This window comes from Formica exsecta, unplaced genomic scaffold (assembly GCF_003651465.1).
Source record: "Formica exsecta isolate Colony F162 unplaced genomic scaffold, ASM365146v1 scaffold21, whole genome shotgun sequence".
Lineage (NCBI taxonomy): Eukaryota > Metazoa > Arthropoda > Insecta > Hymenoptera > Formicidae > Formica > Formica exsecta.
This window is the reverse complement of record NW_021849398.1, coordinates 3,505,895-3,531,811: the sequence shown is the minus strand read 5'-3', so window position 1 is coordinate 3,531,811 and position 25,917 is coordinate 3,505,895. Positions and strand designations below refer to the sequence as shown.

General features: G+C 34.5%; 5 protein-coding genes across 16 annotated transcripts; 4 read left to right on the top strand and 1 right to left on the bottom strand.

The window, feature by feature from the left end:
- Positions 1–662: 662 nt before the first annotated feature.
- Positions 663–5,316, top strand: LOC115235083 (E3 ubiquitin-protein ligase ZNF598). 4 transcript variants are annotated; one of them, XM_029806645.1, is made up of 3 exons: positions 663–889; positions 1,429–1,993; positions 2,115–5,316. In XM_029806645.1, exons 2-3 carry the CDS (start codon positions 1,580–1,582, stop codon positions 4,491–4,493), a joined length of 2,793 nt encoding a protein of 930 aa, XP_029662505.1. In that variant the 5' UTR covers positions 663–889; positions 1,429–1,579; the 3' UTR covers positions 4,494–5,316. The 4 variants fall into 4 exon arrangements, with proteins under 4 accessions (XP_029662505.1, XP_029662504.1, XP_029662503.1 ...); XM_029806644.1 differs by having other exon boundaries at positions 663–894; XM_029806643.1 differs by having other exon boundaries at positions 663–962.
- Positions 5,317–5,366: 50 nt separating this feature from the next.
- LOC115235097 (ADP-ribosylation factor 2) lies at positions 5,367–7,322 on the bottom strand. The gene is made up of 2 exons (XM_029806677.1): positions 7,020–7,322; positions 5,367–6,920 (listed from the first exon to the last, which is right to left on the bottom strand). The coding sequence occupies exon 2, from the start codon at positions 6,818–6,820 to the stop codon at positions 6,278–6,280; it is 543 nt and encodes a 180-aa protein (XP_029662537.1). The 5' UTR covers positions 6,821–6,920; positions 7,020–7,322; the 3' UTR covers positions 5,367–6,277.
- On the top strand, positions 7,072–8,843 carry LOC115235094 (26S proteasome non-ATPase regulatory subunit 9). The gene is made up of 5 exons (XM_029806673.1): positions 7,072–7,382; positions 7,678–7,855; positions 7,997–8,096; positions 8,172–8,359; positions 8,522–8,843. The coding sequence occupies exons 2-5, from the start codon at positions 7,745–7,747 to the stop codon at positions 8,747–8,749; spliced, it is 627 nt and encodes a 208-aa protein (XP_029662533.1). The 5' UTR covers positions 7,072–7,382; positions 7,678–7,744; the 3' UTR covers positions 8,750–8,843.
- A 980-nt stretch (positions 8,844–9,823) lies between these two features.
- Positions 9,824–12,043, top strand: LOC115235090 (tryptophan--tRNA ligase, cytoplasmic). The gene is made up of 3 exons (XM_029806662.1): positions 9,824–10,242; positions 10,465–11,402; positions 11,494–12,043. The coding sequence occupies exons 1-3, from the start codon at positions 10,116–10,118 to the stop codon at positions 11,659–11,661; spliced, it is 1,233 nt and encodes a 410-aa protein (XP_029662522.1). The 5' UTR covers positions 9,824–10,115; the 3' UTR covers positions 11,662–12,043.
- A 768-nt stretch (positions 12,044–12,811) lies between these two features.
- LOC115235092 (protein phosphatase 1A) lies at positions 12,812–24,774 on the top strand. 9 transcript variants are annotated; one of them, XR_003883977.1, is made up of 7 exons: positions 12,824–13,168; positions 13,781–14,702; positions 15,042–15,159; positions 18,051–18,168; positions 18,767–18,821; positions 19,845–19,946; positions 23,988–24,774. XR_003883977.1 is itself a non-coding variant. In XM_029806664.1 (6 exons), the coding sequence occupies exons 2-6, from the start codon at positions 13,890–13,892 to the stop codon at positions 21,446–21,448; spliced, it is 1,146 nt and encodes a 381-aa protein (XP_029662524.1). In that variant the 5' UTR covers positions 12,812–12,981; positions 13,781–13,889; the 3' UTR covers positions 21,449–22,084. The 9 variants fall into 9 exon arrangements, 7 of the variants coding, with proteins under 7 accessions (XP_029662524.1, XP_029662528.1, XP_029662523.1 ...); XM_029806664.1 differs by lacking the exons at positions 19,845–19,946; positions 23,988–24,774 and adding an exon at positions 21,407–22,084 and having other exon boundaries at positions 12,812–12,981; XM_029806668.1 differs by lacking the exon at positions 19,845–19,946.
- Positions 24,775–25,917: the final 1,143 nt, after the last annotated feature.

The window sequence follows — 25,917 nt, the reverse complement described above, 5'->3', positions numbered from 1 at the left end:
GAAGTTTTACATCCCATTACGGCATAACGCGATAAATCGACGTTCGAAATGATCGCGACGGGAAATCGTTGCGCGCGTCGACAAAGTCAGACACTTCATTCTCGCGACACAAGTTCCCCAGGCTCGGCGTGCTCGCGCTCGCGCTCGAGCGAGGAAACTTCGCCGGCACGCTCGTCGATCGTAAGAGCCATGAGTGACGCGTAATTACTCGCATCCGAATAGCAGACAACTGGGATTGAAGGGTACTGAAGCTCGGAGTGACAGAGCGTGTCAAAGTTAAGCGCGTGGGTAGAAAAAGATCGTGACACTAATTGCTCGAAAATATAGGCTATCCTGGCACCGTCGACTCGCGGAAAACTCTCGCGTTTTAGCCGCGCGCGTGCTCATATGCATGACGCTGTAAAAAAAAAAAAAAAAAAAAATTTCGCTGTTCGAAAATTTGCTTAATCTTCGGAAACTTTCACCCTATCTTTCAGCGTCCGTTATTCAAAAAATTCGCGTAATCTTGAGATACGCGACCGTCGGTAAAAAGCAGGATCGACCAAAATATATGTCCTAATCCAATTTCCACGTCAGAACATTCCACGTTAGATCGCGGCCTATCATTTGTTTTTTTTTTTTTTTTTTTTTTTTTTTTTTTTTTTTTTTTTTTTCTGTAGAATTACGGTTATGGAGTCGTGCGATAAGGAAGCATCCCGATCGCATATGTAAAACCGTACTTTCCGCAAGATATCACCGATCGGTACGGACTGCCGACGCTGCCGCGTGACGCGACCGAAAATACGAATGCGCGTACGGAGGTGACATACGCACGTTTCCGGGTTCGCGCGAGTAATAATCTCTGTTTCCGAGCTGGTGACTGGTGCCTGTCGTCGACGCGCGGAGAGAGGTGACGTATGTACCCTAGACAAGTGAACGGTGGACGGCCGCAGGTAGAATTCGGTCGACGTTTTCTCGACGAGGTCTCGACCATCGGTTTCTTTCTTTCTCTCTCTCTCTCTCTCTTTCCTGCCCTTTCTTCTTCTCGTTTGTATTCGCGCACGAAATTTCGTTTCGCGCGATCGGAAAAAGCGCTCGAATCGCAATCTCCGTGAGATTCCGATAACCTCTTTCGTCCGCCGCCGAGAATTTCTACCATCTGCTGAAACCGCTGCCAATTTCGCGCCCGACGAGCGGCCGTTATCTATTTTCGGAGAATCGTGTCCGGTCGCGCGCCGACGAATCTCGGAAGGAGTCTCACGCCAGTTTTCGGCACGATTGGATATTTTCGAGGATTGCGTCGCGTGACGTCGATCACGGCTGACACGACGGATGATTACCGTGTCTAAACGTGCGAACAATTTGCGGTTGCATGTTGCATTAGATTATCTCTCTTCTCTCTCTCTCTCTCTTTCTCGCCTTATGTCTTAAGTTATGTTTTGTTTTTAGGAGCCAGTGCTGCAGAGAAAAAAGAACAAAGAACATTGGCATAGAAAAAGCTTTTATTTACTGACACTGTGGGTGGAAGTTTGAACATAGTGGGATATTTCCTTGTGAGAGTAAACAGAATATTTGAAGAATCTTAATTCCTGTGGCCAGGATGTCTGGAAATAATGATAGTTTTAATAATAATACCTGTGTGGTGTGCTACAAGAATGTTGATATCTACAGCATTGGCATGTGCGAACACCCTGTGTGTTACGAGTGTAGTACCAGGATGAGAGTGCTCTGTCGCCAAAACGAATGTCCCATTTGCCGGCAGGATTTGCCAAAGGTTGTGTTTACGAAAGAGATCAAACCCTTCCATAGTTTAACTATGACAAACCTGCTAGACACTCGATATGACATCTACTTTACTAGTCTTGATATCCAAGAAAAATTCACTGAATTATTAGCTAATACTTGTTCGATATGTAAGGAGAAGCTAGTATTTAGCAGTTTCAATAGTTTGAAAGATCATATGCGACAACGACACGAGCTGCATTATTGTGATCTGTGTGTAGAGAATTTAAAGGTAGGATTTGCATATATATAATGTTTTTATAATTATTAAATAAGTGAATAAATATCAATTTATGTGTGTGTGTGTATCAATATATACATCATACTTACAACTCCCTTTTATCTCTGAATAGATATTTTCGCGTGAAAGGCGTTGTTACACGAGGTCGAATCTAGCCACGCATCGGAGAAAAGGTGACATTGATGATAAGAGCCATAAAGGTCATCCGCTCTGCGAATTCTGCGATCAGCGATACATGGACAACGATGAGCTGTACCGGCATTTGAGACGCGACCATTTGTACTGTCATTTCTGTGACGCGGATGGTTTGCATCAGTATTACAGCTCGTATGACTATCTCAGAGATCATTTTCGGCAAGAGCACTATCTGTGTGAGGAAGGAGTATGTGCGGAGGAGAAATTTACGAGTGTTTTCCGAACCGATATAGATCTTAAGGCGCACAAGGCCAGCGTTCACGGCAAGCAGTTGAGTAAAGCTGCCGCTAAGCAAGCGAGAACATTAGAGTTGGAGTTTACTTTAGCGCCACGCAGCGAAAATCGAATGAATAGAAGGGGCATGGTGGGCGCGTCCACGTCGAGAAACACGAGGGATTACAACGGTAGAGATTATAGTTCAAGGGATTACCAACAAACCTCAATACCAAGCGGATCCAATTCGTTTGCGTCCAACAACGAACCTATCTTCACGAGACAACCTTCCGTGGATGTCCAGAGCACCGACGAGTTTCCCACGTTAGGTGGTAATGCCGCCACTCCTGTTGTTCCCACTTTGACTCAGACTAAGAGTAGAGGCAACGTGACCATTCGCAGCACTGTGAGGAATCAACCGCTCGCTGTAACAGACGAGAACTTTCCTGCGTTGGGCCTAGACTCGGCTGGTCCTGGTATCTCGAAAACGGTAAACTTCAGTGTCTCCAGCAGCAGTAATGCCTCGGGAGCCAGTGGCATAGCACAGTGTCAGAAAGCTTCCGCATCCTCGAATGTTTCTATTCAAGTGAACCACGAGCCCAACGGCACCGTTACTACCAGAGTGTCCGGACCCAACATTAGAATACGTCCCGCGCAATTATCGATAGATTCCGATTTCCCGGCCTTGGGTAATACCGAACCGTCTACCAGTACTGCCAATTCGACTCAGTGGAAGGAAGTTCTTCAGTGGACCTGTTCGAAATCGGCACCGGCCAACGCATCGGTGAAATCCAAGAAAGTCGCGCCGCCGCCCTCGATACCATCGCCACCGCCCATTCAGTCCGGCGAGGATTTTCCTAGTCTAATTTCTAAATCATCGAAATCGAAAAAGCAATCGATAATTACGGTAGTACCATCGTGGGGACAGAACTCGCAAAGTTCTAGCGCTAGCAACAATGTAAAAACGACAGATCAGACGAAGGGCAAAACGAAAAAGAAAAAAGCGAAACAGGTTTCGAGTGGTAACAGCTCAAGTGGAAACGAGTCTAATAGCTCTAAGTCGAATGTAAATACCGCAGCGAAAAAAGAAGTCGAATTGGCGCATGATTTGAATAATCGTCACTGTGTCGTGTCTAAAGAGGATACGCAAACCGTACAAGGCTCTAATAATGTCACAAGCAGCAAAAATTCATCCAATATTACGAGTGTGCAGAACTCGAAGGAGCCGGAGCACACAAATAAGAAGGACAAGAGAAAGAACAAAAGCTACGCGGACGGAAGTTCCGGCATTGCAACCGTTATAAATCTGGAATCTGGAAGTGGAAGCAATGCTACCTTAAACGGAGAAAAGCAACGAAAACGCAGTGAGCTCAAAATAGATAGTCTGAATACGACCAATAATAATATCTATAGGACGGAAGACTTTCCCGCTTTGGGTAGCACCAGCAATAGTAGCAGACCGCCGGGTTTCACGAATCCGCCTCCTGGTTTCGCTTCGTCGACTATGCCGCCACCCGGTTTCACCATCAAGTATAACAGCATCGACAAATTGCAGGGCAGCAACGGCTTGACGTTCACGAACAGCTCTGGCGAGAGCTACTCTATTTTACCGGATAACAGTAGCAGCAAGCACGCCGCCCAAGCTTATTACGTATCGCCACCAGATTTTCAGAAACGAAATACATGTCTGGTAGCAAAACTTAACGAGGTCCTTATCGAGCAAGACAAGATTGAGGAGTTTCGTTACGTGAGCGGTCTCTTTCGCGGAGGCACCTGCGACGCCCAAGAGTACTATACGCATTGTCGCGAAGTTATGGGCCCTGATGCCTTCGAGAGCGTATTCCCCGAGCTTTTGGTATTATTGCCGGACATCGTGAAGCAACAGGAATTGTTCAAGGTGCACAAGCAGGAAGTTGGTGGCAAAACGAAGGGACTGGAGATGTGCGCAACATGCGGCCAGATTCTCAAGAACGGCACGGACTTTAGAATGCATATGTCTAGTCATACGCTGGAGAATCACTTTCCGGCATTGGGTAATAAGAGCAATATGTCATCAGCAAAAAACACGTGGGTACGTAAATAAGTTGACACTCCTTCGTCAGTTGTCCATCGTTTTCCAAGACTTGTGCGACCCAGATGTCAGCACTGAAACCATTGTAAATATATCGCTTTTATTATTTTTATCATCATCCCGAGATAATTTTTATTGCGTATTGAGAGTTTATATCTTTATGCAAGAATAAGTGCGTAATATTTATTCCAAGAGTCAATCAATTCTCATTAATGTTAAAACGATTTATGCATAGAATTAATGCTGATTAGTCGTCATAGAATTGTTGAGTAAATTGTGAGACGATTGAAATAAAAAGAAAAAAAAGAATATACCAGAGGTTTTACAGACGGTTGTATTAATAATATAATGCTTCAAGACGCAATTGGCGTGATAAGAGAATGAGATAAATATTTTTTTTTTTTTTGTATAATAAACTCTTTATATGAAAAATAAGATATACTGAATACAAAAAAGTCTGTTAAAAGTGAATATGATAAGATACATGCATATATTATATATATAGTGACGAGGCGCACTGATGTTTCAACGATTGTCTATTTCTGTGCTCTATACTTTAAGACTTTAAGATACCTTGTGTACATAAAGTTCGTACAAAAAAAAGAGAAGAAAATAGAAGAGTTCCTTCTATAATTAATTTCATATATTTCTCGGAATATATATAGAGATGGAATAGATTGCTGTGGTATATATATATAAAAGAATAACACCATACATATTAACAAATTGTTTGATACATTATACAGTACTTGTAGTATTATTATACTGTTTTGTACTGTAATAAAGTTGTATATTCAGTTAACACGACAATACATAATTTTGATGAGCGAGCAAACAAGTGCTATTATATTTCGTAACCTGCTTTTTTCATCTAGTATCTGCCTATTTTTTTTTTGTTATTGAACATTAATGGAGAAAAGAAAACTGTCCATTTTTTTTTAACTTCACAAGGTGAAAAAACTGATTAACTTATATATCCTTTCTATATTTTCAGGGTTTATTGTGACTTTTAAACTCGCTGCTTACAGTTTTTAAATGTCTATTTTTATTAAAAATGAGAGTTGCAGCTCAAAAACCATCATTAAGTTTTATTTCTTTTCTTTTAATCAAGTACTTATCTATAAGCCTTATAAACTAGTAATTATTTATCTCAAAAATTTACTTATCTGTTAGAACAGGATAGAGTGCAAACGACCTGTGTATATAACATCACATAATACATCTCATTTCTAATGAATAGTATGGACGTAGATCAAAACATAAAAAATAAATTGTGATCCAATAATTTTTTCATATGTTTAATATAACATAAATAAATAAATTTTTCGCATTTAAATCTGTTGATAGAGACTTTGTCACTCGATGTATCAAAAACCAGAATTAGAATTGACCTAATGATAAGTATATATGAAGGAACTTAGAATTATGTACAACCTTTATGTATAATCTTATAAATGATGCAAGAACATCTATTATGTCTTAATGCTTTCACACATTTCTTTTCTGTGAAACAAGTTTTGCTTTTGGAACACATTTCACATGAATTTTACTGTACCTAAGAGGTAAAAAAGTCGACAGATCGTTCTAATCTTTTCTGTTTGCATTTGCATCAATTTCTGTAAGCAATTAAAATCACAGCGAATGTTAAACTGTACATGTGACTGGTACTATACTGTTATAGATGATACAATTTGATTGAAAATGGAAATTGCTGAGTGACTTTTGCCTATTCTACGTCCATATTGGATGAGTAAGTTGTCCTTAAGGATACCAGTGAGGAATACAGTGAGGCGCTATCACTTTTTGGCTAGCTCGTTACTCAACCAGTCCAGACCTTCGTACAATCCATGTCCCTGCGTGGCACAAGTACTCTGTATGTACCAATGACGTCCTCGCAATGAATTTAGGCCTAGCTTATCCGTGAGCTCGGCAGCAGTCATAGCATTGGGTAGATCTTGCTTGTTGGCGAACACCAATAGTACCGCGTCCCGTAACTCATCCTCCTTCAACATGTTTGCCAATTCGCGTTCCGCCTCGCCGATACGTTCGCGGTCGTTACTGTCTACCACGTAGATGAGACCCTGAGTATTTTGAAAGTAGTGCCTCCAAAGTGGCCGGATCTTGTCCTGACCACCCACGTCCCATACGGTGAAGCAGATATTCCTATACTCGACCGTCTCGACGTTAAAGCCGATCGTGGGTATGGTGGTGACAATCTCGCCGAGTTTCAATTTGTAAAGTATGGTGGTCTTACCGGCGGCGTCCAAACCCACCATCAATATCCGCATCTGCTTCTTGCCAAACAGCCGAGTGAGCAAACTGCTGATCGTGAGGCCCATCTTTTTCGCAATCGGAGCGCAAGCGGAGAAGCACTCAAGTCGCGCAGAATCTTCAAAAGGAAGTCGCTCGCCACGAAACCGACGATGACGAAATCTCGCGCTAGTTTGTGACAATACAATTTTCGACTTAATTTAGCTTTGTCCGCTTGTCGTAAAATATTTCATCCAGCTGACGTACACAGACAGACGTATCCCTCACCTCTCGCCCCGCCGACTTTGGCAGCAACACACCCAGCAAAACCACGGCAAACAGTAAACGTCACCTCGCGACCGGAGGCGCCAAGCCGCCGGAAATAGTTGGCAAGATTCGTCACACACGCCACGCTCGTACGTTCCAACTTGGGAAGCTGTCGATCAATTCTCGACGTTGGTATTCGCGGTTTACCTTTTCCGATCGAATATCGCTCTTATTCGGAGCTATTTCGCGTCAAAATCGCGGAAACCACCACGCAGAGAATGACAAAGCGCGGTTCCTGTTATCGCACGACGAGAAGTTAGTCGCGCTGTCGCGCATTGTCGCCAACTTCGTGCATTCATGACGCGCGCAATTTGAATAGAAAATGTATGCATGCTAATTTTTATTATCATCTTGTGTCATAATAAAATTAGTATTACACTCTGTTCCTTCTGCAGTCTTTTAACATTTAGTTTAGCGATTCTAACTGTATGGGAGTTCAAGTTTCAAACATTACTTAAAATTTTCTAAAAAAAAAATTTTTATCTTTTTTTTTATGGCCAATTCTCCTATCCAAGCCACTTGCTGAGAATCCCAGTACCGTATGATATCGTAAAAGATCATAATTTCTGAGCCTTGTTTATATATATTATAAATTTTTTTTGGACTCTTAATGATATAGAGCCTGAGAGACATAATTACGTACTTGTCAGTTCCCGATCTATATATGTTACTCGACCAAAACAAAAATGGTGGTCGACATGGAACTGCAAGAAGCTAAAGATGCTGTCCTTCAATTGATGAAGGATAAAGAAAATATTGAATCTAATCTGCGAGCGCTGAAGGAAATCTTAGATTCCGTATGTATTGCATATTATTTTACGCCGTATCGTGCACGCGCAAAAAGAATGACATTACTGTCAAGAAATACCAAGGTCGATGTGCAGCATGATTTGTCAATTTTTAAAGATTTTCTATATTTTCAATATAATAAATTGCAGAATCATGTCGGTATGGACGAGCCACTGGTGGACTCCGAAGGATTTCCCAGACAGGATATTGATGTTTATCAAGTGAGACACGCAAGGCACAAAATAATATGTGCGTAAATATATTTGTCGTTTTGGAGTAATGATTTTTGTGTGTATATATTTGAATCATGTTGCATTGTGGCAGGTCTCAGAAATGATCATAAAGCATTGATGAAAAAAATAGAGGAAGGATTGCACAAAATTCATGGTTTAGCAGGGGGAAGTGAAGCACAAGAGCCTGTATCCAATGTATCTGATATTCAGGAGACAGAAATGTTGGAGCCTTTCCTAAGAGTGAATTTGGTTTCACCTGGTTCACCAGCAGAAATCGCAGTATGTTATTGTATATGTTTTATATTCTTGCGTATGTACCCATATATTGGTCTAACTCATAGCTGAATTTATTATTACAATTTAATATATTTATTTGCTGCTAAAATTTGTACATTATTCAATATATTAAAAGTGAGAAATAACTTAACATTGGTTTTTCAGGGACTTCACGTCGAAGATCTGATATTGGAATTTGGATCCATTCATTGCCGAAACTTCAAATCTTTGACAGACATTGGAAAGTTAGTGGAAAATAGCAGATACAAGATAATCAATCTAAAAATCAAACGTGGATCCAATACCATAATTCTATCATTAACTCCACGCCCCTGGGTTGGCAAAGGTTTGTTAGGTTGCAATGTGATACCTCTAGAAATAGTTGAGAGATAAAATTACATCTAAACTAATGTAAACTATATGTAAAGCTACACAAACTATATTTTTATGTGTGTATCTTATTTAATAAATGCATCTTTGTAAGTTATTACTCTCTTAACATATATGTTATTATATATTATGTCCCATATATTATACTTTTGTAGGGTTAAGTAGATTCTAAATAGAACTTTGTATATTTATAGTACAATAATTAAAACTCATAAATAAAACTGTAGTTGATGTAGAATAATTAAAATTGGAATAATTATCTTATACACACAAGATATAATTCCAAATATTTTTATAATAATTTTTATCTTGTTAGTTACACACTTACATCTTTTGCATTTAAAATATGATAGATATACATATATATGTATGTGTGTGTTTAGACTTTTGAAAGTGGAAAAAGGATAAAGACACTAAAAAAGATAATATGCAGAAAACATTAAGTAAATTAAGACGATCAAATTTAGCATCTTATCAGCGTATCATAAGATTGTAATATCATCATCAGATATATCATTAGTAGTTCGCGGTACGGAAACCACATAAACGGAGTTTCGTCAAGATCCAGGAAGTGCTTTATATGTGTTTCGCGAAAGAAATGACGTCAGAAACGATGACACATCGATTCAATTGAATTCTATATAATAATGATATATAAAGAACATTTAAAAAAGCTGTGAAATAATTTATGCTAATATATACTTGGAGCGAGACGCTACCGCGTCTCTTTTGATGTTTTGATACAAAACAATTACGACCGCGTGTTTTATGACGGATTCGACTTTTACGAAATAACAATGCAGGCGATTGCATCATTTCGGCAATTACGATGTTTATCGAAATTTCATAGTACGGCGGTTCGATTGCATGCGCATCAGGTAAAATCAAGGATGACGTGTGATTACGTGCAGTGTGGAAACATGTGGAAAGATCGTAAAGACAAATCTCATCGGCGGGACCTTCATGCGTATGCGTGGGTGACGTCAGTGCCCGCGTGACCAACTTCGGTATATTCGCTCTTAATTTTTTGAGATTTTAAGATAAGATAAAAAATTATTTATGGAATTGTGCAAAGCGCATTTTATTGTTTTGACTTCATATTATTCCTTTTGACATTTTTCATTTCTTCGCGCGCGCAAGGAGTGCAATATTATTCTTATTGCAATGAGATATATACGTTACTGAAACTAAACTACTGCGCATGCGCGAATTTGTCCCACGATTCACGATCTTTCCATACTGTTACCGGCCCTTCGCTTTTCTAAGTTGCAACGTGGTGATGGTAATTGTTCCATAAGCGACGGAAGTCCACTAAAGAACTTTTCTAAAAGGAAGTGTGCACCCTGGAGCACACGTCTTCAGGGAAACCATGACGACGGAAGATGCGCAGGTTCAAGGTCGCGTATTAAACGGCGTTACCGAGGACGAGGATGTTGTGACACCATGGATAGTTACTAGTACCAATGATTCTGGAATTGATTATGACAAGTTAATTAGTAAGTTTCATTTTTGCGCGATGTATTTTACGATATTAAATAATTATTCTTAAAAGATATATGCAAAAATGTAAAAATCAGAAACGAATATTTGAAATTTCCCATGATTTTCCACTTTATAGGTTATATTCTTGACAAGTGTTTTTGACATATAATGAAGATTATATGCTTGAAACTCTTTATACGTTATTTATTTTTATATGTTTTTGTTTTTTCGTGCAGGAAAATTCGGAAGCTCCAAGATAGACGATGAACTGTTAGCTAGATTCGAAAATATTACTGGCAAGAAACCACATCATTTTCTCAGAAGAGGCATATTCTTTTCTCATAGGGATATGCACACTATTTTGAATCTTTACGAACAAGGAAAGCCTTTCTACCTGTACACAGGTAGAGGACCTAGTACCAATGCAATGCACCTGGGGCATCTCATACCCTTCATGTTCTGCAAATGGCTGCAAGATGTTTTCAATGTTCCTTTGGTCATACAGTTGACAGATGATGAGAAAGCTATATGGAAGAATATAAAGATAGAAGATGCTATTACACTGGCCTATGCCAATGCAAGGGATATTATCGCTTGTGGCTTCAAACCCGAGAAAACATTTATCTTCTCAAACTTAGAACACATAGGAAATAATCCGGTATTTTATCAAAACATGATCAGGATACAGAGAAGCGTCACATTCAATCAAGTAAAGGGCATTTTCGGATTCGGAGATAGCGATCCGATCGCAAAGATTGCGTTTCCACCGACACAAGCGGCGCCGGCTATTTCCAGCTCGTTTCCCTTCATTTTCAAGAATGCTAAGGTGAACTGTCTGATACCATGCGCTATCGATCAAGACCCGTATTTTCGTATGACGAGGGACGTGGCGCCTAAACTCGGTTTCCCCAAGCCGGCCTTGCTGCACTCGAGCTTCTTCCCGGCGTTACAGGGATCCAAGACGAAAATGTCGGCGAGCGACAACAACACGGCGATATTTCTCACAGATACTGCCAAGCAGATCAAGAACAAAATCAACAAGCATGCGTTCTCGGGTGGTCAGGCGACAGTGGAGGAGCACCGACAGCTTGGCGGTAACTGCGAGGTGGACATATCTTATCAGTGGCTGCGATTTTTCCTGGAGGACGACGAGCGACTAGAACAAATTAGAAAAGTTAGTTTTTATTCTGTTTTGATTCTTTCTTGATCTCAAATTAAGACTACAACGATTATATGGATAATATGTATCTTCCGTTTATTTTCAGGACTACACTAGTGGAAAAATCTTAACAGGCGAGTTGAAGAAGGAGATAATTGATATATTACAGCGTATTGTTGCCGCGCATCAAGAAACGAAAAGTAAAATAACGGACGAGGTGATCAAACAATTTATGATTCCTAGAGATCTCGGCTTTGTATCGAAAATGAAGTAACACGTACGCGTAATATGCACCGAATTATGCGAAACATTTTTTAAACTTATCCTACATTGTGGCTATTTATTTATTTATTGCAAAACGATTATTATATGCAAAGTATTATTACAAACGATTATTATAAAGTACATTCTATAATCTTTCGCGCATCCTTTTCGCATTATAAAAGATTAAATATTAATTTTTTTTATCTCAATCTGCCTTATTAAAAAATGATCTTATATTGCTTAGTGTAAATATTCTTTTGTAAAAAAAGATGTACAAATTTCTTGTGCAATTTTGAAGTTATTTTATAGGAATGCAAAACATATTTGCGACTCCTCACCAACAATTTTAAAAACACTAATCTTTCAATCAGCGCACTGTGAAATAGCGAAATAAAAATAAAAAAAAAAAAAAAAACATGTCAAAACAAAGGACTTCCAGCATTTTAATTCTTATTTACACGCATGCGTCGCGCGAGGGAAAACTTTTGTGAATCGCATAGATTCGCGAATGCCTCTCTGCCGTTCTACTTTCTCACGATTATTCGAAACTAGGTCGAGAGCAATAGTTTCCTCGGAACATCGCGCGCATTTTCACGTGCGAGAACACGCCCGCATGCGAGAAGATCAATGAGTTATTGCCTCAATCGCCGGACGAGCGCCGTTATATAGATAAAGCGAGCGATGCTTGAACAAACGCGGATTAATGGAGTGTATCTAGGTGTAATAACGTGTAATCCAATGACCCGTTGACGTTCTCGCCGTAGCGGAATTCCCATCGGTTATTAGCCGATCAATAAACTGATCCGATATACCGTATAATACGAACCGTGTGTGAAACGTATCCTTTGAAACGTTGGGCGCGATTCGCCGAATGTGATATTGCCGGATTGAGTGACGCGACGCTAATTAACGTCGTGGAATAATTATCGGTGATTGTGCAAAATTTATCGACCGGGAAAACGCTCGTTCGCGCGACATCACGATGAGTTAATTCTAGTATCGCGCGCGGTAAGAGTTAATTTTATCACACCGTGTGTGTGGCGTGGCTTATAAAACGAGATATCGGGCCACGGGCTTGAACGGAAATCGCGCGGCTCCGATTGGTGGACGGTGACGACCGCGCGCGGACCGCTATTAATAAACCGGCGCATGCGCGCCCCGCCGACCGCCGTGTGTATCCGCCATTCATGCGAGTCGATTTCGTTGTTTCTCTGTGTGTGCAGCAGCGGGCACGAGCAAAGCAAGCACTGGGCAAGCCTGAGCAAGCTTGAGCCTCAGCAAGTCTGAACAAGAGACGAACGAACTGGAACGAACGAGACGTGGTGTGACGGTGAATATATAATCGCGCGATTCGAGGAAACCATGATGCGAGCGTATTAGAGCTCTGGGAAGATATACTGCGACGTATTGCCGCGCGGTAAAGCAGCAACAGCACAAGCAGCAGTAGCAGTTTGTTGGAGGCACGCGACCCGTTTAGTACCTGAAGCGACGATGATACTCGGTCACGGTCCGCCGACGTAAGTTCTCCGCTCGGCTTGTACGAGCCAGCCGCGCGCGAGCCAGCGAGCGAGCAGCATAAACTATTTTAGTCGGCGAAAATTTGCCGTTGCCAAATAAGCGGTTCCTCGGGTCGTCGGGCAACCGCTGCGCGTTATCCGCCGATATCCGGACGATATCGCGCAAACCCTGTGACAAAACCCGTGCGCGGCGTACATATATCGCTGCTCTTGGTGACGCGTGGCGTAAGCGATAGATTTATATACTCACACCGGCGATAACGTACGCTGACGCTGACGCGTCCGCATGCATGCACGCACGCACGCACGCACGCACATTTTAAAAACGCGTCCGTTGTTTTTGCGGATGTCTTGCCGCGTGCGTGTAACGCGCTCGACTTGTCTCGCCTCGGCCTTTATCGTTTGAACCTCGTACTCGTAATAAAATTTGCTCGACCCGCGTTATCGATATATTGTTGTCATCGACGAATAGCGTTCGAATTTCTTCCAAGATCGTTTTATAAAACACGCAACGTATAGTTAGTTTATTTCATCTGCTGAGACCTTGTCGAAAACGCAATTCGTAGATTTTATAATTTTATTGTGACAATAATATTTTCAATTTTTTTTTAGGTGAAAACGAAACACAAGTGCCATTTTCAAGATCATCAGGAATGATGCTGATCAAATAATAGAGCAAAGAACAAATTAATCATAATTCAACAAATATCTGCTAAGTAATATGGGGGCATTTTTGGATACTCCGAAAACAGAGAAGTGTAACGAACATGGCACTGGCAATGGCTTGCGGTATGGCGTCGCCAGTATGCAGGGCTGGCGGATGGAAATGGAAGATGCTCATAGAGCAATTCCCTGTTTAGAGGGTAGTCTTTCAGATTGGAGTTACTTTGCAGTGTTTGATGGCCATGCGGGTGCATTAGTATCGGCACATAGTGCGGAGCATTTACTGGAATGTATAATGCAAACAGAGGAATTTAAGGCCGAGGATGTTATCCAAGGAATTCATTCCGGGTTTCTCAGACTCGACGACGAAATGAGAGATTTACCCGAGATGAGTTCTGGCACGGACAAATCCGGTTCTACAGCAGTGTGTGCATTTATATCGCCCAAAAATATCTATATCGCCAACTGCGGCGATTCTCGGGCTGTACTCTGTAGATCTGGAATTCCAGTCTTCTCGACGCGGGATCACAAGCCCGTCTTACCTGCCGAAAAGGAGAGAATTCAGAATGCAGGTGGTAGCGTAATGATCCAAAGAGTTAACGGATCTCTGGCTGTTTCCCGAGCGTTGGGCGATTATGAGTACAAAAATCTAAAAGATCGAGGCCCTTGTGAGCAATTAGTGTCGCCAGAACCCGAAATATTCGTGCGAGATAGGGACGATGAACACGACGAGTTTTTAGTTTTAGCATGTGATGGCATTTGGGATGTAATGAACAACGAAGATTTATGTAACTTTATACATTCAAGACTGCTACTAACTGACGATTTAGAAGCAGTTACCAATCTGGTTGTAGACACCTGTCTTTATAAGGTATATACTATTATATGTTTTATACATTTTATGTATTAATTAATTTGTGTAATTAAAGTAGCTTGTTATTCTATCGAACTGATAAATTAATTTATTTTAAGAAATATAACAAGGTTTTTGTAAGTTTAAAATAATATCAAATCATAGTGCTTTTGAATTATCAAATAATGCAGACTCATCTTTTTTTATCATGTATATATATGCCAACCCATATTTTTTTACAATTGCAATCTGAAGATTACACAAAAGATAAATATTGCATTACAATAATTTTTTTGTAACAATTACAACGTTTTTTATACAAGGATATATTTAGGCAAATCTGAAACTTGATTACAGGGTAGCAGAGATAATATGAGCATAGTTCTGGTGACGTTCCCGGCTGCGCCAAAACCAAATCCCGAAGCACAGAGACAGGAGGCAGAGTTGGAAATGGCTATAGCAAGGAGAATTAAAGGTTCTTTAACTTTTCCATATTTCAATTCATTATATTCTTTCTGTTGTTGCATTAATTCAAGATCACAATGCCATACGCATCACAAACGTGATATAATAAATTAATATTTTATTAGTGTATATTGTAAGTATATAATGACAAATTCTTCTTGATGCATATTTAATAGAAACATGCAGAACTGTGAAGAATTTGATTAGTGCCAAATTGTAAAGAAGGATTTTCTTTAAGAGAAAGAAAATTTTGTAAAGACATTACTATTATCGTGAAACTTATATGAAAAATCTATTTTTAGCAACATAAATTCCCTTTTATTCTTAGAAAATCGTAAAACTGTGAATATTGCAGTTTAACACAATTAAAAGAATAGAAAGAGACAGAGAGAGAGAGAGAGAGAGAGAGAGAGACCAATATATACTATAACGATAAGACAAATGATTTTAAATAGTGCAATAGATTGCAATTCATAAATACTTCTAACTAAATGTTATAGTAGATACTTAAAACTAGAGATTAGCAGAAAAATAATAGTATAATGGTATTATTAGAAAAATCACATTATTATCACTGATACTTGCTTTGTCATGTATTATTAGAGGTGATGTGTAGCATATTTCAAAAATTAATATAAACATTCAAAACAGAATAATATTTTCGACGTCTTATAGATGCTTTAATCTAATCTAGTCTGATTAAGATCTCATTTTTAGAATAATCTGACATTTACAATCTGCATATCATATATGCCATAAGATACTACTAGTCATTATAAAATAATCTTTTACAAAAGATAGATTTTACAAAAAATATTTTTCGATGTCTTCAAATGCACAGCAGTAATAACAATTTGAATTTTTGAAAACATTGATACACACATTAACTTTAATGGTCATTTTAAAACATGTAAATGTTAAGGCTTGCACAATCAGTTGCACCAACTATATGTAACAATAACCACGCGATATGTGATTCCCTTTTCTTAACACATTGCACTTTGTGATTAATAAATTTAATGTCTTGTGTGAGAGATCTGCCACATGAGGAAACACTTATAAAATAATGTTGATGTCTTATATCATCTTGTGTGTTGATAAAAAAAGTGCATATCTGTTTTACCTTAGTGACTTTTATCATGTTGCATCTGGTTTTTTCTTTTTTATTTTATTTTATTTTATTTTATTTGTTTCTCATCTTTTTCTTAATATAAATATCTTATCAAATTTTTTGAAAAAATTATATGTTTAGAATTTAGAGTATATGATACATATATAATACAAGAACAGATGCAATTATATATCCATATACGTAAAGAAATCTTTGTTTTCTCAGATCTCGTTATTAAAATTGTGTATGACTAATATAGCATACATGTTTTAAACCTACTAACTAGTGCTAAGTGTAAACAGATATGAGAGCTGTTATTGAGAGTACTAAATGATATTGTAAAACATTTGTTTTCTAAATATTAATGCTGCTATGAAAATACATAAATATTATAAAGCCTTTAAAGTTATGAGTACAATTGTGTGTCATGTATATGATAATATAAAAATATTATTAAAAAAAGGCAAATTTATATACATATAAAGAGTATTTACAATGTTTCATCAAACTATTTTATAATAACTTTACTTATTCCACACATGGTTGATTAAAAGTGTTGCATCAATGTTATATTTATGAATAGCGCATAAAAATTTGTGAAGTTTTACAATAAAATTCTCATGTAGGAAGGCTTACTGTAAAATTACACAAATTTTTGCGCTCTATTTATAATCAAATTAAATCTATGTGTTTCATAATTCTTTTGAAGACAAGAAATTAGTTTGTACCACAAAATAAGTATACATTATTTTGTCATGTATAATGGCATAAATTATTAATAAACATAATGTGAAATTATTATTGCTGAGAGATGTGTTCCACCCTTGGAGTTGATAAATTAATCTAAAATTAAATATATATATATATATATATACATCTAAGCAGAAACTGCGTTATATATAAGAGAAAGTTGTTTTTCTTGTTTTATGTATTCCTCTTTTTAAAGTTCACCTAAACCATAAGGTAGGTGCAAATTTTCTTACAAGAATCTTTAACATTGTCTATATATTACATACTTTTGATATCTCTTTTTTATAACAATGCATTTCTTATGGAGGAACATAGTAAAAAAAAGTGTTTTCTCTTTTCTTCTTTTTTTTAATTAATACCCACAATAACATACAATTCCAGAGGTGGACAATGTGTACATCATACTGACTTTGTTAAAGGCTCGTCTAAAATGTATCTACTTAAGACAAGAGTATATTTCCATAAGAAATGTAGTGTACATAATTTACTCTTCCAGTCCTAAGTAGATGCATGTACACGATACTGTTATATTACATGTACATTTCGATATCTGTTAATTATTTCATAGTTAATTGTCATCTCTGAAAGCATCTTGACAAAAATTGCATGTATGAGAATTATTATATAATATTTATTATTAGTATTATATCACATAATATTAGCGTATACAAGCATAGTTTACATTTTTCTTACACAGATTGTCTCATTTATTCTGTACTTTAAATTTAGATATTTTATTAATAGAAATAAAAATGCGCACAACACTTATAATCACACATGAATGCATTAAATGATGGCAGTTCTAATAGAAAACAGATAATTAACTACATTTATAGAAAATTTGAATTATAAATATTGTCTCACTGTACATCAAGCGCACTTTGTTAAGCATTTATTCGTATAACAGCTGTTAAAATTGCACACAATTACATTATTATGTTATTGATATTTTGTGTGATATTTAATATGAATTTAATATTTTTCTAATGATGAGAATTATATATATACCTTATATAATTTTTTTTTTTTTTTATTTGTAGAAATAGTCGCCCAAGAGGAGGATAAGAATGAATTTGACTATCTAAAAATGCTTGAACTGCTTAGAGGAAGCGACCAAGATTTTCCTTACCTACCTCCAGGTGGTGGTCTTCATGCTAAGTGAGTAACATTTCAGTAGTATTAAAGCAATTTTTTAAAACAATGTACATATAGTCGTAATATTTTCAACTGATATAAACTCTCATACATCAATTCTCATATAGTCTATTATTGTTAAATGTTTTTGTTTAGTTTTTTTGTATAATTAAAAATATAATTTTAATAATAGAAAAAATTAGTCATACTTACATAACACACACACAAATACACAATTATTTTCAAAGACTCGCTATATATATATATAATATCAAAAAAAAAATATATATATATTTTTTTTTTAAATATGTATGTATATATATATGTATATATTTTGAAATATATATTTAGCATTTCTTTATGGGAAAAAATGATAATAAATTTTTATCTCTGTGAGATCACTTTAATGTCAGTGTTACTACTACCAAATACAACAGATTCAACAGTCTTCCACCAATTTGGCTAGATTCCAGAATATAATTAGATTTCTGTCGTGAGAGTCCAATAATTTTATATTCGACCTTGTCTAAATGCATTTGAGTACATATGTTAGTATTTATATGCAATCTTAAAGATTTCATAACGATATAAAATGACATAATCTTATTCTTTTCTTTTGCAGGCAACCCTTCATCGAGAAAGTGTTTCGGGAATTATGTCCCAATAAAGCGTATAGTGTAAGTGTTGGATACATCCCTTTGACATAACTAACCCTCGAGATCTTTTTCTATACTGCATCAAATGTACAATTACATAATAATAAGACATGTTCCATATTCATATAAAGATGCAGAGAACTTACCAAGAACACATTTATTTGAATAGTAATCCATAAGGAAATCCTATCAGTAAAAGAAAAAAAATTACAATGTTGTTCTATAAAGTCGTGAGTCTCTTGACAGAATTAAGTTTGTCATAAGATATATAATTAGTAGATCTTTAAAGTAAACCACGATTGGCAACATAAATTTGTGCGTAAATTAATTAAATATTCAGTAAATTTTTATAAAATATTACATATACTTTTTTGTAAGAGTGTTTCTCTATATTGTTTGTTTAAAGAGACTCACATGCTATATACATAAAAATTTTCTTATCCTTTGTAAGTACTTTAGTAATCGCGACAGCTCTGTTAAAACAGTTTCTGGGAGTATATATTTATCTAAAGGATATATTTCTGTCAAAGATCATAAAGTTTAATTGCGTTAGAGGAAGAAGTATGGCTGAAACTTAAGTTCTGTATTGATAGCGAACATGCTTACTTAACTAAGTTCTATTACTTTGTGCAAATTATTGATTTGCAGAATAAGCCAGTTAATAATTTTAATGGAATAATAGTACAAGTGAAATATCAATTACAGGGGACTAAGGATAATTATAAATGTCTATCTTTATATTTAATTTTAATCCACACACACTATTATTCTGAATAATATTTTATTTAGAGCATGAAAGAAAGTGTCGAACAAACCAAACACCTTACATGCAGATACACGAAAATGTTTTTATAACTGATGGCATATTTCGAGAGAAAATATAAAGTAGATCGTTATATAGATCATTTATATATAATCTCAATTAGTCAATGACCTTTTTTCATCATTTAACTATTTTCCTTTTTATATATAATTATCACTATATTGCTGTGGATTTTATAAATTTCTTTTTTATTCAGGGAGTAAAATGTTTGTATATTACAGTTATAAGCACACAGAGGGTTAAACAGATGCTACATTAAAAATTAGATGTACAAGCTCTGGAATAAAAATGGAAAATTAGATGATATAGAAAATAATGAAGGTGTAAGTGTGTTTTTTTTTTTAAATATAAATATGTAAAAAAAAATGTAGAGAGCATAATATGTTACTATGTATGCATTTATTTGAAGAGATATTTTAAAAGGATGGTATTCCCATAAATATTTAATCACTGTAAAATTTGCACAATAGAATAACTACTATACATTTTATACCGCTTGAATAGCTCTTTCACATATGCGAACCAAATTTAACATTATCTTCATCAAGAATGTACTTTTCTCAACAACGTGTACAAAATCTTCTGTATTACAATACATACGTGATACATCATGAAGCGAGACTTTTATGAGAACTTAATAAGATTTTGGTAGAATATTTCTGTCATACCCTCTTGCCATGTTGATAAAAAGTGCATAATATTGCTATATATAATTATATATTTTTGTAGATCTAGGAAATATTAGCGCTCTCAAAATATATATTTACTTCTCTGTGATCGGTATTTCCTACTCTTCATTTATGATCAGTTCTAAATGTTTATGGAACTATCAATTCAGTACATACACTTTCATGCAGAATAGAGAAGAGTAGGAGAAAACTGATCGTTTAGTTTTAAAATTATCGGTCCTGTATATACACAAAAAAATTCTGTCTGAGAAATTGTGTTGTACTGATATTTTCTTCAAGTAATTTAAAAGAGATGAACCTATATATATATATATATATATATATATATAAAGCTTAGCAAGGAGGCCTTGAGTCTAGTTTCCTATAATATATTTTATAAATTCTATATAATTTGGCTACTTTGTATCGCAATAGATCAAAAGATATATCAGTTTTTAATTAGACTTTTATATTTAAATATACATGAAATAATAGATTTAATAACAGCTTATAAAACGTATTGTTTAATGTTTATTATTTAATTATTGTGTATAACGTAAATTTGAAAATATAATAAATATATTATCAAACATTGTATACAATTCAGTCATAATAGTAACAGAGTAAAAAGATAAAACAATACAAATCCCATGTTTTAGCGTTAATGCATATATAGTATATATGAGTAAATAAATAGCTTTGTGAACAATGGAATAACGCATATCAATCATTAACTCATTTATGTATGACTTTTATAATCATTCTCCATACATTTATAGGAACACACATTCTTCGAAAAAAAAAAAAAAAAAAATGGAAACTATACATCAAGGCCATCCTCATATATACGATGAAGTATACTTGTACCAAAGTATATTACCGTTTCTAGTTATGAAAAGGAATATCCTGAAACTAACAAAGTTAACACACAATCTCTATTATTGTTTTAAAGTAATATATATTAGAAATAAAAATATAAATCTTATGCACAGAGGAATGAATTAACTCTATTTTTACTAACAATGTCTCACTAAAAAAAAAAAAATGGAAATGTGAAGATGCTACTATATCTCGCTGATATACTTTCAACTGTTTATTTCATATCTAATCGATAGGGCGTGGAAGTTCATGAGGTTTCACATGATGACTCTTCTTAGGCGGATGCTACTGAGACGCATCGAGGTGTGGTATAATCTCCATGTTTAATTATTTTCGGGGGATCTAAACAACACATCTCCCAATCACTATTATTAACGTCAACAAAAGCAACGCATCTTGGATTATCCGAATAGGATGGCTCATCGTTAAAAGCTCAACGAATTTTCGCGCCTTGATAAAAAGATGTCATTTCTTAATTTTATCATGTAAAATTAGATGATTATTAGATTCTCACAGAATTGTGAATTGCAGATATAAGTAAAGCTTTATAAGTTTCTAAAGTAATTGAAATTTAGCTAGAAACATTATAGAGTATTTAGATTACGAATTTATTAAAAAAAATAGTTTGATAGCTAAGTATCTCTCCTTTTGCTGAGCTTTTGTGCCTCATCTAGTGACAATGGCATAACGCCCGTATTAATGGTATGTGTTTCTAATTCATATTGCAAAAGATCTGTAGAACTTACAGGTACTATGCTTTTAAATGAAGGATTAAATATACTTGATGGAAAAACAATCTTAATTTGATAGCAATTTTTACAAACAATATTGGTCATTTACACAGTATTAATAGTATTAATGTAAGCTACTTATTTCGTAGAAATTTGGATTAGAATTTTAACATGAGCTATCATTTTCTGTGTAGTAATAAACTTTTTTTAAAAAAAAAAAATGGAAATGTGAAGATGCTACTATATCTCGCTGATATACTTTCAACTGTTTATTTCATATCTAATCGATAGGGCGTGGAAGTTCATGAGGTTTCACATGATGACTCTTCTTAGGCGGATGCTACTGAGACGCATCGAGGTGTGGTATAATCTCCATGTTTAATTATTTTCGGGGGATCTAAACAACACATCTCCCAATCACTATTATTAACGTCAACAAAAGCAACGCATCTTGGATTATCCGAATAGGATGGCTCATCGTTAAAAGCTCAACGAATTTTCGCGCCTTGATAAAAAGATGTCATTTCTTAATTTTATCATGTAAAATTAGATGATTATTAGATTCTCACAGAATTGTGAATTGCAGATATAAGTAAAGCTTTATAAGTTTCTAAAGTAATTGAAATTTAGCTAGAAACATTATAGAGTATTTAGATTACGAATTTATTAAAAAAAATAGTTTGATAGCTAAGTATCTCTCCTTTTGCTGAGCTTTTGTGCCTCATCTAGTGACAATGGCATAACGCCCGTATTAATGGTATGTGTTTCTAATTCATATTGCAAAAGATCTGTAGAACTTACAGGTACTATGCTTTTAAATGAAGGATTAAATATACTTGATGGAAAAACAATCTTAATTTGATAGCAATTTTTACAAACAATATTGGTCATTTACACAGTATTAATAGTATTAATGTAAGCTACTTATTTCGTAGAAATTTGGATTAGAATTTTAACATGAGCTATCATTTTCTGTGTAGTAATAAACTTTTTTTACATATATAGTCCTATTCTGCACATCGAATATAATACACATTATTGAGCTAAGTATTTCATGAAATTTAAAAGTATAACAATTACACAAATGAAATGGCAAATGTTCTTTACTGTTATATATGTAAAGAAACCTATGTGATTTGTACTTAGTATGTTTACATACTTTCTCAATTTGTTATTTAATATATCGTTTACTATATATTTCGATATATTTGTACTCCACAGAATAGGACTATTAAAATAAAAGTTGTGTAAAATATATGTCTTCATAAAAACGAAAAAGTAGTATTTTATTAATCTCACTGTTACGTAGAATTATATGTATTAATTAAGTTCAGTTGATATAACATTGTAATAGAGGGATAATATATGATTACACTAACTTATTTTATTGTGATTTTATATATATAATTACAAATTTTGTTATCGAGAAATTGTTTTAACGTCATATATCCTACTATTACAATCATTATTATCGTCATATCATTTTTTGCCCTAATTATGTTCACATAGATGTTTAATCCCTTTTGCAGAATTTAATATCGGATAAATAACATTCTTCTCATAATATTCTAAGTATATAATTAAAGTGCTTTACACAAATGCTAGACAATCCACAACACTTGACAAAGAAAAAAATCTTTTTTTAAATTTCTATTTTCAATTATATGATTCCTCCCGTTATCGAACAATATCATTATTCAATGATGATTATTCATTAGAATCAGAAAATTAAAAATTTAAGAAATTTAATATAGATATTGGTCACAATTTTAATACCCTATTATTATTCGACATTATATTCTTTTATGTTTTATAAATAAAAAAAGATGTACGCGATTTTTTTATTGATATATTTTTGATATAATATATCAAATATATTTTCTATATTACGACATTACATAAAATTTTTTCTGTATGACTGCCAAATCAGTTATCCTTTTTTAAGATATCTAATATGAATGAAAAATATATGTATATCTAGAAACATAGATAATGTGTGACTATTGCTATCTTTATCATATTCAAATCTCTTCAGAAAGATGTCTGTGTGCAAAAATTAAAATAGTATATAATGATGTGCTTACAGAAATCACAGAGCAGTTAGTGTGTACAGTATACGATTTCATACACGTAAAATTGCAATAGACTGGCCAGTCCGAAAGTGATGAAAATGAGATATCTATCATCAAGAGAGTCATAGCGGAGTGCTGCAGAGACTGCAGAATGGTAATTGAATAATGAAACGTAGTTTATATTATTCAAAAATTATGATACTATATCTCTAGTAAATACACATTGTACAAAGTATTTCTTTTTAACGAAAGAAAATGACGAGATTTGAAAAATTTTTTAAAATCACATCAGATATATAATTTTTAATGTTTTTATATATATGAGTGCACACACAAAATATCTTCAATATGTGTCCAATTTTTATAAAGTTTTATTAGCCTGTCAGCAGATGATGATAGTAGATGGATATAGAGTTATTCTTTATTGTTAAATTAGAAATGTATCGTCCGTAAAATTAAAGAGACTATTCCAGATTTGATATGTGTATTTCTCTTTTTGTGAAAGTATATGTATGTATAACTTATATTTCCTCAATTATTTTAAAAGTTTAGACTCTTGTCTTATTGTTAAACATAGCATAATTTAAATATATAAGCGTGAATATTTATTATATAACTGTAGAAATCGATCCATATATATGTTCAATTGATATTGCTGTACACGATTATGTGCATAACAAACTCCAAAGAACGTAGTTAATTTTTTTTTGTATTATATTTGGTTATATTGCACTTCTTACACGGTCAAAACAATTTTATTCTATCGTAAATAAAAATAAACTTTTTTGCTTTTTATATAAAAATAAAAAGTGATGCCTATGTATATATTCCTTTTTCCTTTTATATCAGACATTTATTTGTTTTGCCACACTCCTACTTCTTGAAACTGCTTTATTAGCTCATCGTTTATCATGTTTTTATTATCAATTAGTGTTTAGTGGTAGAACATTTTATTTATGTTATAGATGTATATATTGAATACAATATACTACAAAGATTACTTTTACATATTTATTCCAAAATATTGAAGAAGATACAAAAGATCTCTAAAATAGTATGGATATTACTATTATGGATATATTTAAAAAGTACGAGATTTCTTATATTCATATTGATATTACTTAAATTACAGCAATAATAAAAAAAAGAACAGATTCTAGTTTATTCGAGGTATCACAATGTATCTTTGTTCAGATAAAACATAGCCATTTTATGAGATAATAAGATAAAATATATTCGGTCACATACGCACACCCACATACGTATGCAATATATACTTATGTGCTATTTTTAACATATTTTATTATTATACATTTACAAAAGTGCAATTTAAATTGTTGCGCTGTAAAACTTATCTAGTCCAATTTAAGCGTCTAATCTGAAATGTATTCTGGTAACGCCTTTTTAATGTTATATGCAAGCAGTATGATTACATTAAAAAATAATATTAGGTATATATACACATCATTAAATTAGATATACAATTGTTTGCTAAATTATATATGTAGATAAATTCATGTCTGTCAACATTCTAATATATTATGTGATTTGTAAAATGCTTTTCCTATCTGTCATATGTGTTGTAAAATTCTATAACATTATTTAGAAAATTGGATATAAGTATAAGAAAATTATGTAATATTATAATGAATAAGTCTATTTATCTATCCATAACGCCTTCTTTTTCGTATATTTCCACTCTTATAGTTCCTAAAAAATAACTTATAAGAAATTTCAATATTTGATAATACAAATGCTGCATAAAAAGCATTTTTATCATAATTATGAAATGGATTATGTTTATGTTTGTATTGAGAGATTTCAATTGTCAATAAATTAACCACCTTCATCTTGGCCTTTTCCGCAATGTTAAATGGCTTGATATAAGTTACTATTTTCTTATCTAAAAAATGTGAAGCTTAATTCAATGCACTGTACAAAAAT

What these genes read in the sequence shown, in the direction of transcription:
- LOC115235083 (XM_029806645.1), top strand. Translation starts at nt 1,580, where the DNA reads ATGTCTGGAAATAATGATAGTTTTAATAATAATACCTGTGTGGTGTGC. An exon ending in TGTGTGTAGAGAATTTAAAG is followed by an intron (nt 1,994 to 2,114) that starts GTAGGATTTGCA and finishes ATCTCTGAATAG; the next exon opens with ATATTTTCGCGTGAAAGGCG.
- LOC115235090 (XM_029806662.1), top strand. Translation starts at nt 10,116, where the DNA reads ATGACGACGGAAGATGCGCAGGTTCAAGGTCGCGTATTAAACGGCGTT. An exon ending in TGATTATGACAAGTTAATTA is followed by an intron (nt 10,243 to 10,464) that starts GTAAGTTTCATT and finishes TTTTTCGTGCAG; the next exon opens with GAAAATTCGGAAGCTCCAAG. An exon ending in GACTAGAACAAATTAGAAAA is followed by an intron (nt 11,403 to 11,493) that starts GTTAGTTTTTAT and finishes GTTTATTTTCAG; the next exon opens with GACTACACTAGTGGAAAAAT.
- LOC115235094 (XM_029806673.1), top strand. Translation starts at nt 7,745, where the DNA reads ATGGTGGTCGACATGGAACTGCAAGAAGCTAAAGATGCTGTCCTTCAA. An exon ending in TGAAGGAAATCTTAGATTCC is followed by an intron (nt 7,856 to 7,996) that starts GTATGTATTGCA and finishes AATAAATTGCAG; the next exon opens with AATCATGTCGGTATGGACGA. An exon ending in GTTCACCAGCAGAAATCGCA is followed by an intron (nt 8,360 to 8,521) that starts GTATGTTATTGT and finishes TTGGTTTTTCAG; the next exon opens with GGACTTCACGTCGAAGATCT.
- LOC115235097 (XM_029806677.1), bottom strand. Translation starts at nt 6,820, where the DNA reads ATGGGCCTCACGATCAGCAGTTTGCTCACTCGGCTGTTTGGCAAGAAG.
- LOC115235092 (XM_029806664.1), top strand. Translation starts at nt 13,890, where the DNA reads ATGGGGGCATTTTTGGATACTCCGAAAACAGAGAAGTGTAACGAACAT. An exon ending in TAGACACCTGTCTTTATAAG is followed by an intron (nt 14,703 to 15,041) that starts GTATATACTATT and finishes ACTTGATTACAG; the next exon opens with GGTAGCAGAGATAATATGAG. An exon ending in GGTGGTGGTCTTCATGCTAA is followed by an intron (nt 18,169 to 18,766) that starts GTGAGTAACATT and finishes TTTCTTTTGCAG; the next exon opens with GCAACCCTTCATCGAGAAAG.